At 35.7% G+C, this 21,293-nt stretch overlaps 1 protein-coding gene across 2 annotated transcripts in view; it reads left to right on the forward strand.

The window, feature by feature from the left end:
- Window positions 1–7,049: 7,049 nt before the first annotated feature.
- Window positions 7,050–21,293, forward strand: part of Sh2d1a (SH2 domain containing 1A) — a 23,125-nt gene continuing 8,881 nt past the window's right edge. Inside the window, exon 1 of one of the 2 annotated variants that reach the window (XM_004646072.1) lies at window positions 7,050–7,275. In XM_004646072.1, coding sequence (XP_004646129.1) covers window positions 7,139–7,275 — 137 coding nt within the window. In that variant the 5' untranslated portion in view covers window positions 7,050–7,138. The remainder of the gene's footprint in view (window positions 7,276–21,293) is intronic. The other variant, XM_004646073.1, reaches the window with a different exon arrangement.

The following is a 21,293-nucleotide window of genomic DNA, read 5'->3' on the forward strand; positions in this document are numbered from 1 at the left end:
TTTAAATGGGATTTCCAGTCCAACTTTTCTAAGGAGTCTCCATACTGATTTCCATAATGGTTGCACCAGACTACATTCCCACCAGTAGTGGAGAAGGGTTCCTTTTTCCCCACAGCCACTCCAACATTTGTTGTTGGGTGATTTCTTTATGATAGCCATTCTTTCTGGGGTGAGATGATATCTCAATGTTGTTTAATTTGCATTTCGTGGATGGCTAGTAATGTGGAGCATTTTTTCATATATTTATTCACTTCTTTAATTTCTTCCTCTGAGAAGCACGTGTTCATCTCTGATGCCCATTTCTGGATTGGGTCTTTAAATTTTGGGGCTCTAGTGTTTCTTAGTTCTTTATAAATTCTAGAGAGTCTACTATATATTTTTAATCTTATTTAATCTTTGAGTTTCTTATACTAGGGACACAATATAAGGTTTACACCTCTATAATTCTTGAATTTATCCTTCTCTACAGCTGAATAGTACTCAGCTTTGTAAAAATGTCATATCTTTTAGTCCATTTCTCATTTGATAAGCATGTGGCTTGTTCATATGTTTTAGGTGTTATCAATGGTGCTGCTATAAACATGGTGCACATATATCCCTGTGGTAGCAGATAGAAAGACAAAAAACTTAACACCTTGAATAGACTGTGCAGGTTCAGCAAATAAATTTAGCTAGATGTAGCCATGCAATGTCCCAGGAGTTCCATCTTCTCCTCTATCGTGGCTCTTAAGTGAGTTTGCTTGTGTATTTTTTTTCTTCTTCCCTAAACTGTACACCACTTGAGGGTAGCTACTTCAGTTTTCTTCTCTCTAACCTGAGCATCTACTGTAGTATTTGGCATGTAGTGAATTGTCATAAAAAGTTGAAAGGAAAAATATATTTAAAACAGGGTTAGATATATATTTATAAGCAAAAACTGTGTCTGTAGCTTTTCACTTCAAAAGTTCACTTAGAAAAAAAATAGGGCTGGGGAGATAGCTCAGTAGAATAAGTTCTTGCTGGGCAAGCTCAGGGTCCTGAGTTCAATCCCTGGTACTGAAAAAAAAAATACCCTCATAGGCAAACCCAACAAAAGGAGGTGCTCTCATTTTCAAAGAAGCTATTCAACTTTCCCACTTTCATTTTTGTAAAGGAAGTCAATTTTAATAAGTGCTGAGAGAATGTAAACTCACCGCAGGTGACAATATCATAACACTGTCACAGAAGAGTTCACACCTATAGATAAGCTAGCGAAAGAAAAAGTTGGTTTTGAAAGGTTAGAGAAAAAGATTTTGAAATGTCAGATCCACTCCATAAAACTGACCACCCTTAACATCATTCTTTTAATCCACTTGGGTTTGAGAATAGCCTAAGGCATTTGACATGAAGAAGACAATTAGCACCTCAAACGGGGCATTTATATATAAAATTTGGCTATCTTTCAGAGACCTCCGGAAGTAACAAGTTTAGATTAGAAGACACTTTCAACCTTGGTTGACAGTTTTTCTAACTTTCAATGCTTTTATATTTGATTTAACTGACATCTATATTCTAAAAGTTTATAGTTTTCTTGAAACTGTAAAATTCTGTTACTCCCCCCTATGATTTTTATTAAAACAGTAAGAACAAAAGTCTTCCCCCACTTGATTGAGACTTAAGGAAATAAATCTTGATTCTTGTGCACAAATGAGTTTGGTATGTTTTTCCTCTATTTCTCTCCAACAAAACGCCTTTGGCTGAAGGCACAGAAAGCTGGGGCTAGAGGTGACCTTATCAGTTAGCTGGTTAAACCCCACTTAACAGATGAAGAAAACCCCACTTCACAGATGAAGCCTCAAAGACAGGAAGGGATTTAGTGGCAAAGCACAGAGTATAATCTCATAATTACTGCTCCTTTCGATTCATTTAGCTGTTTCAAAGGTGGGCCAGAGGCAGGCATATAGAATCAATGCAAAATATTTGTGTGTGTTCTTCACTTTTATTTTATTGAAAGTGATAATTCCATTCATTCTCTCAAAAATATATTTAACATCTATTATATGCTAGACCCCAAAGAAAATTTGTGAATAAATGTGCTATAATATGGAACTGGAATGTCTCCCAGAAAGCTCTTTCTTGAAGACTTGATGCTGGTGAATTTTGTATTTGGAGGTGGCAGAAAATCTAGAAGGCTGAGCCTAGTTAAAATATTGTGTGTCTTTGGAGACATGCCTTTGAAAGGGATATTTTGTCCCTAGTCTATATGTTTATCTATGTGTCTGTGTGTCTGTCTGTCTCCGTCTCCTCTCCCTATGCGCTCTGTCCCATGATGTTTGGTCTTGTCTCAGGCCAAAAGCAATGGAGTTTCAATCAAGGAAGCATCAACTGAAGTCTTTGAAAGGGTGTGTGCAAATAAATCTTTCCACATTTTGGTTGATTTTTCTCAGATGTTTTGTCACGGTGATGGGAAGCTAAAAAAAACTGATACTGAGAAGTGGGGTTGTTGTGGCTCTATCTTACAGTATGGTTCAGACAATATGGCTCAACTGGTTTGTGGAAGAAATTTGGAAAGTTTTGATGATGCAAGCTTGAGAATACTAGAATGTTCTAAACAAAACTTGATGGATAGTTCTGGTGAGAGCTCCAAAGACTTGAGTGCTAATAGGAATGTACATATTAAAGACCTGTTCATCAGGTTTCAGAAAGAAATGAGGACTCTACTGGAAATTTAATTAGAGGTCATGGATGCTACAATCTGGCAAAGAATTTATCTACATTTTGTCCCACCTGAGATTTTATAAGAGGCTGAATTTAAAAGTCTCATGCTCTACCAACTGAGCTAGCTGGGCACTTGAGAGCCTGAATTTAAAAGAAATTTACTAGTTTATCAGGTGAAGAAAATTGCAAAGGAGTACAGTATTCAAGAAGTGGCATTGTTTTACTGTTTTTTTTGCTAGATTTATAGGAGAAGGATGAGCAAAGAGCACAGCAGAAAGATTTTAAAAACATGCAATCTGGACAAACATAAAAACTGTAAAGTTGATGCCAAGGAAAGTGTGGTTGCTGAAAAGATTAGTATCACTAAGTTGAAGCCAAGTATTTTGTACTTGGATATAAGGAAAGGTGCTTTTTGGGCATTTTAGGAATTAGTAAGACCCCACCTACAGTGGTTCCAGGATGTACAAGTGTAGTGCCAATTGAAAGGCTGTTTCAGAGTGTTGGGGTGTCCTGCTTACACAGGTTCACATAAGAAGTTGGTTCCCCAGGATGAATCACAACATCCTCTGTTATTCAGGCACTCACAGACCACTGAATTCATGGTCCAAAGGGGCCTATCTACTGCTTAAGCTGGTGGCATACCTCAGCAATACTGATTTTGCATGCATACAGAATGCAAAAGTCATAGGGACATAGACCCTTCTCCTGAGGTTTCAAAGGATGGGGAGGTCAGATAGTGTGTGACAGGGTCAGAGTCCCTGTGGGCAGACTGAGAGGGCAGTGCAGAGATGAAAGTGAAAGTGAAGGTGAAGCTGCAGTGGAGACTCCAGGAAATTAGAGATGCCAGAAATGTGGAACATTTGCCAAGGAAAACTAGGCAGCGAGCAGATCTAGATCAAGAGAGAAAGGCCATGTGGACTATCCCATCTATCCTATTGTCCAGGCACAAAACACTTGGCCTGTTCTCAGTGGTGCTAATTTCTTCAGCAACTACAACTTCCTTGGCCCCAACTTTACGCAGCTTTTTATCTATCCACACTACAAAAATTTCAAATCTTTCTACTCTGCTCTTCTTCTTTCCCATGATTTTCAACATAAGTCTAGCTAAAGCCCAAGCCTTCTATAGCTCATAATTTGGCACTACATGTCTGAATGCCAGGCATAGAGCTATAAGAGTTAATGTTTGCCTTACTTGGTTTCAGTCTTGCTTTGGTACAATTCCTTCTCTTGAGTTTTCTATTTTTGCAGTTCAGATGAGAACATTTATCCTGTCTCATCATTGTGTGCTAGAGGCGTCACTTGTTTCATTTTTGTAGAGGCTCACAACTAAAGAGTATGCTTTGAGTTTCACAAGAAACATTGGCCTCAGATTTTTGAGCAATCCTGGAACTATAAAGATTATGGAGACTCCTTGGAGATGAACTGGGGGCAACTTGCATTGTGATATAAACATGAACTTTTGGGGTTCAAAGATAGAATGCTATAGTTTGGACCTGGAATTTACCCCAAAGGTTCATATGTTGGAGGTTTCATGTCTAGCTAGTGGTGTTTGGAGGCAGTAGAAACTTTAAGAGGTAGGGTCTAATTGGAAGAGGCAGGTCTTTGAAGGGGATATTTGCCCCTGGACACCCTTTTTCACGCTGTCTCTCACTCTCTGCTTTCTGGATCCTCAGAGCTGAGCAGTCATGCTCAACCTCATACTCTGTACTTTGAATTTTGGCTTTATCTCAGGTCCAAAGTGATGAAGCCAAATGATCATGGACTGAAGTCTCTGAAATTGGCAGCCAGAACACTTTCTTCTTTCAAATTGCTTTTGCATGCATTATCACAGCAATGCAAAGCTAACACAAAGTCTTACCATTGTGGACCTTAAATTCAAGTGGGAGCAACAGAGAATAATAAATTCATTAGATTATTCTTCTCCTAAGTAGTTTATACTTATTCTTAGTGCCTACTTTCAATCTCTTTCTCTTTCTTCATTGATACATCTCTTATCCTCTTCTCTGATTGGTATCAAGAGATAGAATAAAGAGAGCCATTTAAATTCCTTTTTCTATACTTTAAGCTCAGCATGAAGTTTTGAATTTGCTGAAGTCAGATTTAGTACTGGTGCAAAACTAGAGTGAAGATGTCAGTATTTTTCATCAGTCCTTCACTAGTGGGCTGGTTCAGCTGTCAGCTTACTTGTGAAATGACAATGAGGTATTGGATGTGAGCATTGTATTATTACCTTATAATTTATCTCTTCTTTGTTATACATTTTTAGTTTGCTGAACCCCACTGTATCTGCATGCTTTGACGGATGTGCTATTTTTGGAACATAGAACAAAACAGAGAAAGAAAAAATGCACAATACACTGATGCTGTCAGACCCAAGATGCTATGTTCTAAGTTTGTGGATCATTTGTTCAGAGTTGTTCAAGACAAAAAGATTAGTTTTTATTTAATCTATGAAACATTGGAAGCTGTCACAATTCAACCGATGAGTAGGATGTTATCTGTGTAGACTGATACAATAGGATCCTTTTCCCTGATTTCTTAGTGGATACTTAAAATGTCAATATTGTGATTAACTTCACTGGGCTAATCACTACTTGCTTGAAATATAACATTCAGAGTGGCCTAGCATCTCAAGTCCTTAATATTGGAGTTTATGTTCATATTCCAGATGAATTTCTTCTTTGACCCAAAGTATGAAAAATGGTGAGAGGGAGTTGGTTAAACACATGTGAAATAGAAAGATTATGAGACTATCGTGGCCCAATCCCCAGAGCCATCCTCAAATGTCCCCTTGAATGTTCTTTTATTTTTTATTTTTTGAAAATTATTCTTAGTGTTGAAAATAGCTGTAGGAAGTTTTTATTTACCCTTTGACTACTAAGGCTGGGTGCACTTTGATGTAGGAGAATTATTACTGGTTACCTTGAAAATCATACATGATTATTCTTAATCCCAGTAGGTAGAGAGAAAATATTTGCTTTTGCTTCAAAGCAACTATGCCCATCTGACCCACAGAGGATTTAATATCATTCTCCTATTGAGATACCAGCCTTGTGATGGTCTCAGGAAACTAGTTGCTGAAATTGTGGAAGAAATATAATAGACAATATAGACCTAGGTATTTAAACTCTAATTTATAAAATATTTTCCATCATCTAAAGGCACATGAGATCATTAATCTTCTGGCATTAAAACTCTATTTTAGTGAAAATGGAGAAGATTTGGGAGAAGTATTATTTAGCATTTTTAAGAGATACACAACACTTTGTTTCAGAAAAAGAAATGCAGGTTGAAAAAGTTCTTTTGAAATTAATGAAAGTTTAGCATTACCTGTACAAGAAATACTTCTAGAAACAACATAGAACAATTAAAATGTACTTACCAACACTTGAAAAATATTTTGAAACAGATTTTATCATCAAAATGCTGAAAGCTGAGCCTTATATATCCAATGACATACAAATCTACATAAAGATAACACACCAGATAAATAATTTATTCTTTCATCTAAGGACCACCCAGGAAGTGGAACAACTTTGAACATTTATTGTTATTTTTATACCTTGACCAGTACTTTGAGATCTTCAAGAAAGTATTAGAAAAAAACAATATTTGCTCAGGGTCAAGATTGTTCAAGCAGTACTGATCTATAGCTCTGTAGTAGAGCATTTGCTTAGCATGTGAGATTCCCTAGGTTACACACACACACACACACACACACACACACACGCACGCACACACACACGCATGCATGCATGTATGCACACACACACACACACACACACACACACACACATACACAGACACTGTTCAAGATGTGTTCAAGATGACCACATGAAGTAGAAGGAGAAAGAAGGAGAGGAAAAACTTGCCCCAAATTCGTTGTTTTCCTGTTACTTCTGATTCTACAGAAGTCTCATGGCCGTATTCATTAGTGATTTTTACTGATACTTTGAGTGTTTTGATCTTGGAACTTTTGGTCTTTTCACTTTGCCGGTTTGTTTCTTCTCTACATGATGACGTGCCTCTGTTGTCAACCCCTTTGGAAACTAATTAAGCTAAGTCACCTTTGGTGGCTCTGGAGGAAAATGCAAGGACTGAAACATTACCAAGCACTCTGGTCTGTATGCATGGTCTACATTGGCAGTATGACCTGTAGCTGGAAGGATCTTTCTTCCAGTATTCCTCCAGTCTGTAATAATCCTGTTTCAGAGAGTTGGATCAAGTTCTGTCACAAGTTCAACAGAATCCAGGTGTTAAATTGCTGAGCTCCTTTTAACTGAAGTTTGAGAGGGAGGTTTTAAAGCAGGTAGACAACATCCTGTTGTTCCGGTGCTTGTCTCATTTTACGCATCTGGCTGAACTGGAGTCAAGTGGTTGACTTGTTACTGGCAGAGGCAGCCACGTTGGTGGCATCTCCCTTTTTTAATCTGTCACCTCAGTCGCTGGAATCCACCAGGCCATGGATACAGTGGCTGTGTATCATGGCAAAATCAGCAGAGAGACCGGAGAGAAGCTCCTGCTCGCCACGGGGTTGGACGGCAGCTATTTGCTGAGGGACAGCGAAAGTGTTCCGGGCGTGTACTGCCTGTGTGTGCTGTGAGTACGTGGTGGTGGTAGCTGGCTGGCTACATGTCAGGCTTGAGCCTGTCAAGGGTTGTTGTAGTAGTCGCAGAGGGTCAAAGCTGAGCTTTCTGGAGCTCACTACATGACTTGCTCTGTGGCCTCAGAGCTTCCTCAAGTTCAGCCCAAGGCTGTGGTGCGACATATTTTGGCCTAGGTCTCTAAATAGGGTTTTATCTGCTCTCCAGAAGGGCCTCACTGAGGTCTTTTGTGGCAGCTGCACTGAATGTCCTTTGGGTTGGGAAAACATGGCCTAGAACTGATCTGTGTGACCTCTGGGTTCCAGACTTCTGTTTAGTAGCGACAAGAAGGTGGAGCCCTGGAATGGCTGACTGTTCAGACTTGGGACGGTTAATTCCCAAAGAAGGAAAGATTTCTCTTTACTCTCTATAAATGGGTTTGGAAATATCATCCCAAATTATCATCAAATTCAGTGAGAAGAGACAGGCAGACTAAGAACAGGGTCCGCTACTTTAAGAATGCAATACCAATTAGGTCAGAATGCTGAGAGGGAGGCTGTGTGTGAGTTAAAACTATCTCTCTGGATCTGCTTATTTGGTTTCCTTTTAAGAAGTTGTGTGGGAGACTTGAAGTTTCAGAAATAGGACCCTTTTCAATAAAAACTAGGATTGTCCCCAGTTGTAAAAAGCAGAGGGGGAAAACACCCTTATTGTGATTCAGCTTTGCTCATTGTCTAGGCATGTCTCAGCCCATTGCTCCTTTTTAATCAGATGAACCTGCAGGTTTGCTGCAGGGCTTCCGAGGCAGGCAGATTTTAGACCTAGTGAGATGTGAGTCAGATGTGGGGGTCTGTAACCTCAACAAATTGATGTCTTAGCCCTTCACTTTTCTCATTTATTAAATGAGTATCATATTATGATCTATGTTACAGAATTGTGAAGAGTAAATGACACAGTACATGTAAAATTGAATAGTGGATTTGAGATATAGTAAATGTTAGGTGATTGTAAACTATTGTTATTATTATTATTATTATTATTATTATTATAGTGTTATAAGTTGATTTCTTTTAGCACTCTGGGGGACATTTCTAAGGGAAAGACGTGGCTCAAACATTGTAGTCAGCAGGAAAAAAACACACATGAAAATAACTAGTCCTGCACAGTAGCTTCTAGATGGAAACAAAACAAAGGAAAATGCTTGGTAGTGAGTTCAGTACTTGATGATACATTGTGAGATTTTCAAATACTTACTGGGCCAATAAAGAAAGATTGTACTATAATGAGGATGATGTTAGAGGATTTTCATTGCATAATGATTTTGAAAAATGGTCAAACTTTGTGGAAATTTTTAGGTCATGCTAAATAAATGTATCTTGAAGGATACAAGGTAGCTACGTAGATGCTATTGATCTCTTGGGCCCTCGTCTTAGGTTGTGCTTATGTGATTGTTTTTTCTGAGTTGAACTCTAGGAAGGACAATGAAAGCCAACTAGGATTCTTAGGTGTTTTTATCAATAGAAGATGAAGGAATGACTGGTGGTTAAAATAGGCTACTTTATGGGGGACCTGAGGAGGAATGTACTCCTTAATCTAGAGGTAAAATTTGAGGTTCAAAAGAAACATGGAGCACAAAGTCCTGAGTTTAATCCTTGGTAAAAAATAAATAAATAAATAAATAAATAAATAAGCGTGAGCAGGAGAGATGGCAGAAGACAATACATGTTCCAGTAAGGCACACCAAATGCTAAGCTTCACTGATCACCTCAACATTTTGCAAGCTCACTAAGAATGCTCCTCATTTAGGGTTTTTGCATTTATTTCCTCTACCAAACATACATTTGATTCACATGTTTTTTCCAGTGGCTCTTCCCTCCCAGAGGACCTCCTTGATCACCCTACACAGAATAAACACCCTCTCTTTGTTTCCATCACACTCCACTTTTGTTCAAAAGCTAAGTGCTCTGATATTTGTTTGCACACTCAAACACTGTGAGGCTTTCCTGTGAGCCTTTAGTCTCCACGGGGGCAGAGCCATTGTCTCTGGTCTCAGGAACATAGTTAGGTACACAATATGCCCTGAGCCAATATTTTTGAATTAAATGATTAAGCTGCTAAGGCAAAGTGTGTTCTTTTTGTTTTGTTTTGTTTTGTTTGTTTTTTAACTGCAAAGAGTGTTGGGCTGGCATTAGGAAACCAGTGTGATATTTTGGGAAGCCACTCAAATTCTCTAGGCTTCTGTATCAATATTTATGAAATAAAAATAATAATTCATGTAGTGCCTTTTGCAAAAGATATCTGTAAGTGAAATACGGAACTCAGAAAACCTTTAGCTTCTTGGCCAAATAAGCCAGAACTACACATAAAAATAGTTTAGGCAAGTTGGAAATTCTCAAACATTTATTGCTACCCAATGTGATTCTTGAATAAATGCAGTTTTTATGACTCTTAGTTCCCTTTGAAAATCTCCTCAAAAAGTAGCAGAAAAGAGTAGGTAAGTTGAGAGTTTCCTTATTGTGCCTTTTGAATTATATACCAAGGCTGCAATGTCTTATGGAACTTTAGGGTAAGAGCCAGACTGTGGGAGAGATGAGTTTCTCAGTCTTTTAGACTTGAGTGTCCCTGTGGATAAACATTTTATTCCCTCTGTTTGGTACTATGCTGTAATTACAAAGTGAAATTTTATTTGAGAATGACAGTGTGCTCATTTTAAACCAAAACACTTATGCTTATGACATACAGTAGAAATAGCAGCATACATGTTGCCATACAGGCATGAATAATAAGGTACAGCTAGCTAACATGCATTGAGTGCAGTTTATTCAGAAGGTGTTTTCTTTCTATCTTTTGTTTATTCCCATTAATCAAGAAGGTTTGGTTGAGATTTAGTTTCTGTAGTTTTATTGTGGAGATAACACATTCCATATACATTTCAACCTACAATTTAAACTTCACTTTTGAACTATGCTTGTCTATTTCTCAGTTCTGAATTCCCAGTCTTGGCTGGCTCATATCACCTTTTAGTTTTAAAGTACAGAATCTCATAAAGCAAAAGAGAGATTTCCTATTTATACTATTGCTCACTTTTATTTAAAGTAATATTTTCCTTTTAATTATTTTCCCTAACATGATCTACATTTTTGTATGTCTATTAACATAGTTCATTATACATATTTATGACAAAAAATTTGAAAAACATAGACCAGAGAACAGTGGGAAAGTTATAAACTGTTTTATAATGATAACTATTATTAAAATTATATAAATTTTATTCAATATTTTAGTAAAATGAATTGCTTTTTGACCATATATATGTTTTTATGACATTGCATTCTACCACATGTCACACTTATAATGAAAAAACTCACTGATATATAATGTTCTTACAATGATTTTAAGACCTCACTTTTTAATGTATACATGATAGTCCATGTAGCTAGTGAATATACCACATTTTTCTTAACCAGTTACCTTGTTTTTAACATTTGAATCATAATTTTTTTTTTCTTGGAGACAGGATCTTGCTGTGAAGTTCAGGCTGCCCTGAGATTCTCTCTGTAGCCCAGCCTGACCTTAAACTTGTGACACTCCTGCCTCAGCCTTCCAAATGCTGGGATTACAGGTTTGTGTCACTATATCTGACCTCATTTTTAAAAACTATACATTTTACCATGATTAATATTTCTATCAATAAGATTTTCTTTGTATTGTGATAATATCCTTATATGACTGCTAAATCTAGAATTTCTAGGTCAGAAACCCTGAACAATTTAATATTCTTTACATATACATGGTTATCAAATCTTACATGGTTTATAAGTAATGAATAAGAAGGTTTATTTCATTTCATCCTCCCTAGAAATGGACATTTTTGTTAAAAAGTCCTTGAAATTTGATGTCTTATTCTTTATTTTATATTCATACCTACCTGTTTTTTACTTTTGAGGTTTCTCTGATTGACAATTGTCTTTAAGTAGTTTTTAAACTGCTACATTTCTTCATTTATGGATTGGTTGTTTGTGTACTTTTTTCATTTAATCACTTGGTTCTTACTGTGTTTCTCAACTACACACACACACACACACACACACACACACACACATTTGTTTATCCGTTTCACATACGCTTTCTCACTTTGGTGTTTGCCATTACTGTTTTTTGGCACACAAACAATTTAAAAAGTTTAGTAGCCAATCAATCACTCATTTTGCTATGTATTATTTATTCCATTGCTTCTCAGATTAGAAAGTTTTTCTCCTTTGGAGGTGTCATGAAATTTCACTTCAGTTTTTGTCATAAGTTTATAGTTTTGTTAGTTACATTGGACTTTTTTATAATCTTTGGAATTTTATTTTGGAGTTAACTTGCTTTTGTTTTCAGATAAGTAAGCAGTTGTCTCAATATAAATTATTAAATGGAAATTTTATTCTTCATTGTTTTTGTCAGCGTATGTTATCATATATTAAAGGGTGTATATATATTATTGTTTCTAATTTATCTATTTGGCTCAATTAATCTATTTATTCTTGTACCAATAGTACTGTTGTAATATAATGTTTTAATATATTTAAAAATTATTTGTTGTTCTTTTTTGTGAGACAGGGTCTCACTCTGAAGTTTAGGCTGCCCTTGAACTCACTTTGTAGTTCAGGCTAGCCTCAAATTTGCAAAGATCCTCCTGCCTCAGTCTCCTGAGTGTTGGGATTACAAGTGTGCGCCTCTGCTCCTGACCATGCTATTCTTACCTATTAGTTCATTGAGATGAAATCTAAATAATTCTATTAAATTTGCAAAGCTCCATTGGAATTACATTAAGGTCACTAATAAATTACAGAAAAAAATTTCATCTTCAAAGAATTCACTATTTTAAAATACATAGTTCATCTCTGTATTTGCTATTTTTATTTCTAACTTTTAATAGAATTTTATCATTTTCTTCCTGTAGGTCATACATAATTTTGTTAAGATTATATCTAGTTAATATTTTGTAAATATGTCTGTCTTTTTATATTTTTGTCATAAGCGGAAACTGTTATTATACTTATTATTACATAAAAGCTCTGATTTTAAGTACTTTTCTGGTATTCATTCAGTGTGCTGAATGCTCTTATTAATATAGTTTGCTTTTACCTTATCTTCTTTGATTTTTGTGAGTATATAAAGTTTCTTCTCACTGACGTAGATATGTACCCTCACAGTTTTTTCTTTTCATTTTCCAGATAGATAGTGCGATTTCTTGATGGTTATGTGAGGAAATTAATTTAAAATATTTTATATATTACCTTGGAAAATAGTATGTTTTTATAATTAGCAACCTCTGTACATATTTGGTTTTGCTACTTATCTGATGGAAAGTTTGGAAGGAAAAAAATGGTATTATAATTTTTCCACAAGGACACATAATGAAGTTGTTTGACATATATGTCTTTAGATAAAAGCATAATTATCTTTTTGCCCTTTAAGATTCAATGGGATGACTGGGAATAAAATGCCTATTAAACAACTGAACTTGAGAGCTGGGCAGGACCAGTGACAAAATAAAATTCTAGTGTATCAGTTATAACAGAGGGGAACAGTGTGTCAAAGAGCTGAAATTATACCTCAACTTCCTTAACTGAGAAATTACCACCTGATTTACACTTAAAGTTTGAATCCCAGTGGGTGTGTGTATTGCCACCACATCTTCATGATAACTTAGGTTATTAAAAGTATTTTTAATTTTTGGAGTAAATTCATTCAGGGCAGAGTGAGGCTCCAGACCAGGCCAGTATTAAATTTGATTACATCACAATTCACAAGCAAGTCAATAAAGTGTTGACTCTCATTGACAATGCAAAATTGAAGTTGCAAAATTAGTCTGAAGATATCCTTTAGCTTTATGCAAGAGGAAGTCTGGGCTGACTTCTCTGGGCTCTCACTACCTGTATTCTTTCCTTTAGCTTCCTCCTCCAATGTCTCCCTCAGTGGAAAGCTCCAGCCCTATGGACAAGTAGACTCCCTCTCTTTTTGTGAATTATGCTGTTGAAATTGCCTTTAAAACCAATCTGTGAGTTCATTCTCTCAAAGACAGTGGCATCATAAAATGGTGGTCAGGAGCCCAGATCTTTTAACCAGATCTTCTGATTGTGCATCCCAGCTCTGACCTTTAGCTATTTTGCCTAAGTAAGTTACTTGAACTTTCTGTGCCTCAGATTTCTACTCTGTGAATCAAGGAGTGATGAGAATAATAGTACTTACCTCAGAGAGTTGTCATGATTGTTACATGGGTTCAAATTTATAAGGTTAGCACTAGTGTTTAATATAAATAAAAGATCTATAAATAATTGCAGTGCACAGTTACACAGCATAAGTATATGCAAATAAAACTTTCATGCAATTCAAGAGAAGAGAATATAATTATTGTTGTAACTAATCAACACCAGTATCACACAATTTTATCATTATTCTCGAAGCTACATGACTTTTGAGTGTCATAAATATTCAAATTCACTATGAAAGAATAAACTTTGAGCCATAAGAAATTTGGAAGCCTCTTGAATTAGAATATACTTTCAATAATGATAGCTCTGTATTGGACAATATTCCTGAGAATATAAAATGTTTTTTATGATCAGTCACATAATTGTGTCTTGAATAGAACTACTTTGTGGAGATATAGGGGCATGAGAACTGGCTTGCTATATTTGCAGTGTCATGAAGAAATCAGATGTAGCTAAATCTTCTCTGTTGGGGTAGTCCTTGAAGTGGTACAAAGAAGGACTTGATGTGGTTTTGTTAGTTTGAAACTAAAGTCTGCCCCCCACACTGACCCAGTGAGAAAGTAAGAGGTAAGTTGGTGGCTTTTTTTGTGAACCATTTCTAATTTTCTAATTTCTAACTTTTTAAGGGGCTTGGGATAGCTTTTAGTGAAATAAAATATTTTATTATCAGCAAGAACTACACAAACAATGTTTTGCACTCATTAGATTGTAAACTATTAGCTATGAAAATAAATTAATATCAACCATCTCTTTTTGGTACCAGGAATCAAACTCAGGACTTTGCATTTGCCAGGCAGGCACTGTGACACTGAGCTATATCCCAGTCTATTACAATAATTTTTAAAAGTTCACTATTCTCTACCGTTTATTTACTTTCTGGATTTTTTTTTCCATGACAAATTTTAAAATTTAGACTTATAATAAAACAGTCCAAAATACATTGCAATGGGACAAAAGAGTTAAAAATAAAATTATATTCTTCTTTTGCCTGAATTAATAAAGGGAATAATCTTAAGGGCCACACAACAATTTTAAAAAGTGAATTATATTTTTCTGATTTTTGATTTGTGAAGATCCAAATTATAATTGTGCTTCCTTTTCTTTGAAAATGCTATTAGTCACTTAAATAAATTCATAGGGGAAATAATATGCAAAATGTATTTACATTAGTTTAAATTTACTTCTAGTTTATACACATATGGGAACAGCAGTTCTGAGAGGTTTTAATCAGGGTAGTAGTATCTTCATGTGTGCATGTTTTACATATACTATCACTTTATGTTAACAAGACCAAGGTGTTTTAAAACTTTTTGAAAGTAGGACTCTAATATATTGGAATTCTCACATAATTTGGAACCATATTCTGCTATAATTTCCATATTTTTGCTATGTTTTTAAATTATAAAAATGGCATATATTTATTGTGTACGGTGTGATATTTTGAAACATGTTTTCATAGTACGAGGGCTAAATTGAATTAATTTAACATGAATTACTTCACATACTTTTTTGTAATGAGGACATTTCAAATCTTTACTCAGCAAGTTTCAAACATAGTTCATTATGATTAAAGAGTGTATAGTCACCATGTTGTATAATAGCTCTCTTGAACTTATGCCTTCTAAATGAAAATTTATATTCTTTGCTTAACATATTCCAATCCTAACTACCCTTCTCCCCAGCAGTACTTTGTTAAGTACTATTCTATTCTGAATTTCTGGAAGTCCAACTTTTCTAGATAGCACACTTGAGATCATATAGTACTTGTCTTTCCATGCCTGGCCTATTTCACTTAACGTAATGATTTCCAGTTCCATCAGTTGTCCTGCATATGGCAGTATTTCATTCTTCATGGCTGAATAGTGTTCATATATACAATATTCATATATATATATAATATTCATATATACATGACATTTTCTTTCTCCATTCATTAGTTGATGGACACTTGGGGTGATTCCATATCGTGGCAAGTATGAATAATGCTGTAGTGAACATGGGAGTGAAAATTCTCTTTGATGTGCCATTTTTGTTTCTTCTGGACATATATCCCCAATAGCAGGATTATTGGATCAGATAGTATTTCTATTTTTCAAGTGTTGAGGGTTCTCCATACTGTTTTCCATAATGGCTGTACTAATGTACATTCCCACCAACATTGTGAAAGTGTTTCCTGTTCTTCACATCCTTTCCAGAATTTATCTTTCATCTTTTTAATAATAGCTACTCTAATACATGTGAGTTGATACTTCATTGTAGTTTTAATTTGCATTTTTTTGATGATTAGTGATGTTGAGCATTTTTTCATATACATGCTAACTAGCTATACAACTTCTTTTGAGAAATGTATATTCATATCTTTTGCCCAGTTTTGCCTCAGGTTATTTGTTCTCTAACCACTGAGTTTTTGTATTCCTCATAAATTCTAAGTATCAAATATATGGTTTACAAATGTTTTCTCTTATTCAATATAGTCTCTTAATTCTGTTATTTCTTTGGCTGTACTGAAGTTTTTATTTTCATGTGATCCCATTTTTCTATTTTTTACTTTTGTTGTAGTAAGGGATTTACAAGGGGTAACAATATAATACACATAATTATAATATTATTTTGTAATAGTCACCCAAAGAGTCATATTCAAAACTAGTGCAGGAAATCTGTCCACACACTAAAGACCAAAGAATCCAGCAGAGGGCCTGGATCCCACGGCAATATCCTGCATGAGTCCAGCTGAAGACCTGGAGCTCTTGATAGTACCTCATGCAGGCCTATTGCAAGGATCTGCACTTGGAAGGCTCCAAAGTCAGTGGTGGAAGCTAGAAAGTCTGTGCCAGTAGGGTGAAGGATCCATGCTAGTAGGCTGAGGGATCTGCACTGGAGCCAGGAAGCAATGCTCAAAATAAGGACCAGAGCTCCCCTAAAGTGAATTGTAGTCACTCTCAGGGCCAAGGACCTCAGCTTTTCTGATGAGCACAGCTGAGTCCATCAGGAAAGTCAGCACAACTAGCTCCTGCAGGAAAATCAACAGCTCCCTACTGCTTCTACAGTTCCTTAACAGCTTCTTTTCTTCTCTAGTTCTGTCTTAGGCGGCTGGCAATGATTCTCAAGTGGGCCGCCCACACCCAGCACCATGCTGCAGTTCAGCTGGGTGTTATAATTTGACCACCAGTTGGCAATATATCATACGTTTTCTTGCTTATACTTTTAGGGTCATGTCCAAAAATGATTCCTTTATTTTGAAGAATCATTAGTTTTAGGAGCATTTAGGTTAATTCCATTTTTCATTACTAAAATAGAACTATTATGAAAATTGTTGTCAAGTTGCTTTTTCCTCTTGATTTGTTTCCTTAGTGTATATAAAGATAAGCATGGTCATTTAGTTAAATGCATGCATACTTTTATAACTTCTATTATATCTTGCCAGTTTGTTTCCTAGAGCCACGATTTTCTACATACTAGGAGAGAGTGTACGGGTTTAGAAGGAGTATTTAATATTTTAGTTTAATTTTGTGCTACAAAATTACTCTTTCATAATTTAAACCATAGGAAATAAACTTATTCAATTTTGTTGGAAAAGAACAGCTAAAATGTCTCAAACACATTGCTCTATGAAGACTAAAAAAATTGAAAAGCTTTGGCTTATATAAAAATAAAATTGAACTCATAAAGCATAGACTGCGTCAATATGGTAGAGGTAGCACAAAATGGCCTGAGTGGGTCAAATAAGTTTGGCATCGGAGGCCTTGCTGTCAAGAGTCCCAATGGGGTGAGTATTCTTTTTGGGTTTTAATCAGTTCTTTTGTAACTTTGATGTTTATGCAAATCACCTGAAAATCTTGTCAAAATGTCGATCCTGATTCAAAAGGTCTGGGCTGAAGCATCAGATTCTACATTTTTCAAAAGCTCCTTGGTGCTGCTAATGCTCTCGTCCTAGGAATGCAATTTGAGATGTACTGTTTTAATTCTGTTCAATCCATGATATGTTACAATAAGAATCAGCTACAGGAAATCTGTGGTCAGTTACTTCAGCAATGTAAAAGTCACAAACTCCTGGCTTTTTGAAAAGTTAGACAATTTTGCTCATTCAGAAATTCAAGGGGCTTGTGGGGAGGGAGAGGAAATTGTTAATATTACATGCATTAATCATGAGAAACTTTATGTGTCATTGACAGCAGTTTGTTCAGAGACTGAAGAAGGTAAGAACTTTTGAAGTGGTACTCAGGTTCCTGCTGCTTAACTGAAAGTGAGATAAGATCAGATTCGTTAGGAAACAATTTTCAAAACAGACTCATTTATTTTGATGAAATGAGGCTGAATGATGGCAGGAAGGTAGATTCATTATACTTTTAAGAGACCAAGCACTTTAGAATGTGGAAAACAAGTTGGTTACTATTTTATTTGCATTGTGGCTGAGATTTTAAATAATACATTTCCACATCACTCTTAATGTCACTGAGTTATTGCCATTAATCACTTCCTATAGGGAAAATGAAACTAAGGACCTGTGCTGTTCCTCTGCTTCCATCTCTATTTTGCTGCATAGTTGTAAGAAATTCACTTAAAGCCTATGTTTCATGTTCCCATGGTGAAAAAAGTAAATCAAACCTATTTACTTGCTCCCTGTAGAGTATGTACTGAGATCAGTGAGCTTTAAGGTATATTTCAATTTTTGAAAAAGGCAAAAGACTTTAACAATGGAATATTTTATCCATACTCAACATATTATGTGCAGGCATATATCAAGCTATTTTACATGTGATCTAAATATTCTGGTAAATCTTCATAACAAAAGTGAAACATTTCATCTGATCACACCAGCAGTTAAACTGACCTTTTCTTCAATGCCACAAATCAAATGTACCTGATTAGAATGTTGTAGTTTTTTGTTCTTTAGGTAGTAAGTACTGATGAATACAAATTAAATCAATAATGGTATAGGAGAAGGAAATTCCCAACCTGTAAGATACTTGGGACAAGTTCATCTTCTCTAAACCTGAAGAATGAATTTTAGGAACAACGGAGTTTAAGAGCAGAATATTTATTGGAATAAAGAAAGCTTCTGTATGAGAAAGGGACAGAAGGTGACCTGTGTGGGTTGCCCAGGGATCTGCCTTTGTAGGGATTTTTATCGTGCGAAACCACGAGGTGAGACAGGTCTAAGATGGAAAACATGGGAACTCACTAAGTGGGCATGAGGTGGGACAAAACTGTGGTCAACCAATAAGACTAAAAGCATAATTGCCCAGGTAAAGTTGATTAAATCCAGGACCAAATGTGAAGCAAATCACATAGCAAAGGGGGCATGAATATAGAACAGGGGCTTATCTGGTAGGGGTTGGATTAGTGACTCTTCCTGGCTTCCTCAAGGTCACTATCAATCCCAGATGCTTATCTTTAGAAAGGTAAGCACTTGTTTGGTTTTTGGTCTTGAGGTCTGGCCCACAGCAGGACATCTGTCTCTCTTATAGTTGAAAGGAATCTTGTCTTCAGTGCTGTTTCCTTTGAGGGCCTACCCCTCTTTGACTGCCTATAATATTTCTATAATTCAGCGGCCTACAATAGTAATTTAATTGGCTTATTTAAAGACTTCTAATTCTAAAAGGAGTTAATGGCAAATGTAGTGAATGACTCAGACATGCCTTTCTCTTTCTAATACTGTTTCATAATTTGTTCTTCTAAGTTAAAACACATTGATATTAACCAGAGTTTAGTGTATATCCTAACTAAAGATGTTTATTGATATGAATTAATAGTAACCAGAAAATGCATTAAATAAAACTATGTTGATTCAGATTCAAAAATTTAAATCCATTATACTTGTTAATAATTTTCCAATGAAATTTTGCTTCATAGAAATTTTACTTTTACTGAAGTTAAGTTTATTAGGTAAGTTATAAAAATGCTCATCAGCAGTCATCAGAGAAATGCAAGCAAAACCTCAAAGAGATCGCCTCGCTCAGTAAGAATGGCTATTATCAAGAAGACCAAAGATAACTGGTGCTGGCCAGGATGTAGAGAAAAGTGACCACTTATATACTGTGGGTGAGAATGTAAACTAGTACAGGCATTATGGCAAACAGTATGAAATTTCTTCCATAAATTAAAAACAACTGCCACATGACCCAGCAATTTCATCTCAAAGGAAGTGAAATCAATATGTCTAAGAGACTGCATTCCTATCTTAATTGCAGCTGGATTCACAATAAACAAGAGATGTAAACATCCTAAACATCTGCCAGATGATGAATATTTAAAGAAAATGTGGTATACACAGTATGAACAATGGAATACTACTCACTCATATAAAGAAGGAAATCCTGTCAATTGCTACAACATGGATTGACCTGCAGATCACTACGTAAAGTAACATAAAACAGGTGTAGAAAACACAAGTATTGTATGCTCTCGCTCATATGTGGAATTTGAAAGTTGATCCCATGGAGTTTAGAGTAGGATGGCATGCACCAGAGGCTGGGAAGGACAGGGTAAAAGGAGGGATGAGGAGAGGTTAATCAGTGGATGCTCCATCACAATTAGGAGCAAGAATTTCTGGTGTGCTATTGGATGATAGGGTGATTACAAATACCATTTCAGAAATCTGTAAGCAAGGATTTCAAAGGTTTTTTTTTATCATAATGAAATGATAGTGTCTGAGTACATGGGTATGTTTAACCTCATTTAAAGATTACACAATCTGTACATGTATCAAAACATCACATGGTACTGAATTAATATATACAACTTTATGTTTTTATGTACCCATTAAAGTAAATTTAATTGATAAAAACTTTAAAAGTTAAGACAAATTGAGTAGCATTATCATATTTGCTAAAATATAAGAAATCTATGTGTCTATTACAGTGTGAGGATCAACAGCTAGAGCTCTAGAGTCAAATGGAGCTGACTCAGGTCTCATGTTTGTTGCTTCATCTCTTCTCTAGCTCTGGTTATTTCTCAGTCTCCTCATCTATAAAACAAATTTCATGATATAAAGGTAATAAGGTTTTTTGTAGGGCCCAAAGTAGATAATTCATATGCCATGGACGAAATTATGTTCCTCAAAAATTCATGTGTGTCTCTTTCTAGAGAAGACCTCTAAGAAGTAGTCAAGGTTAAATGAGTCCATAAGGATTGGGTCCTAATCTGATAGGATTGATGATGTTATAAGAAGAGGAAGAAGAGTTATACACAGAAGTCATATGAGCCTACCTTAAGAGTGCAGCTGCCTACAAGCCAAGAGAAGAGTCCCTGGCATGAAGCCTTTCCACCAACATGTTTATCTTGAACTTTTCAGGCTCCAGAGCAATGGGAAACAAATTTACGTTGTTTAAATCTATGATATTTTGTAATGGCAGCCTAAGCAGAGTAATACAGATTTTGATACTGAGAAGTGAGTTAGGTTGTTACAAATGTAACAATGTAAAAATGTAAAAGTGGCTTTAGAACAAGGAAATGGGTAGAGACTGGAGGAATTTTGAGATGCACATTGGATAAAAGCCTGGATTGTCATGAAAAAAATGCTGGTGAACCTAAGGATGTTAAAGATTATTCTGGTCAAATATCAAATAGGAATGAGGCACATGTTTTTGTAATCTGCAAGAAAGATGATCTTTATAATAAAGTGGTAAAGAATGTGACTGAAGTGTGTTCTAGTACTTTATAAATATAATTTTTAAGCAAGAAAATTGAACATTTAGCTGAAGATATTCTTTTCCATCCTTCCTTCCTCCCTTCCTTTCCTCTCTCTCTCTCTCTCTCTCTCTCTCTCTCTCTC

This window comes from Octodon degus, unplaced genomic scaffold (genome assembly GCF_000260255.1).
Source record: "Octodon degus isolate 3935 unplaced genomic scaffold, OctDeg1.0 scaffold00251, whole genome shotgun sequence".
Lineage (NCBI taxonomy): Eukaryota > Metazoa > Chordata > Mammalia > Rodentia > Octodontidae > Octodon > Octodon degus.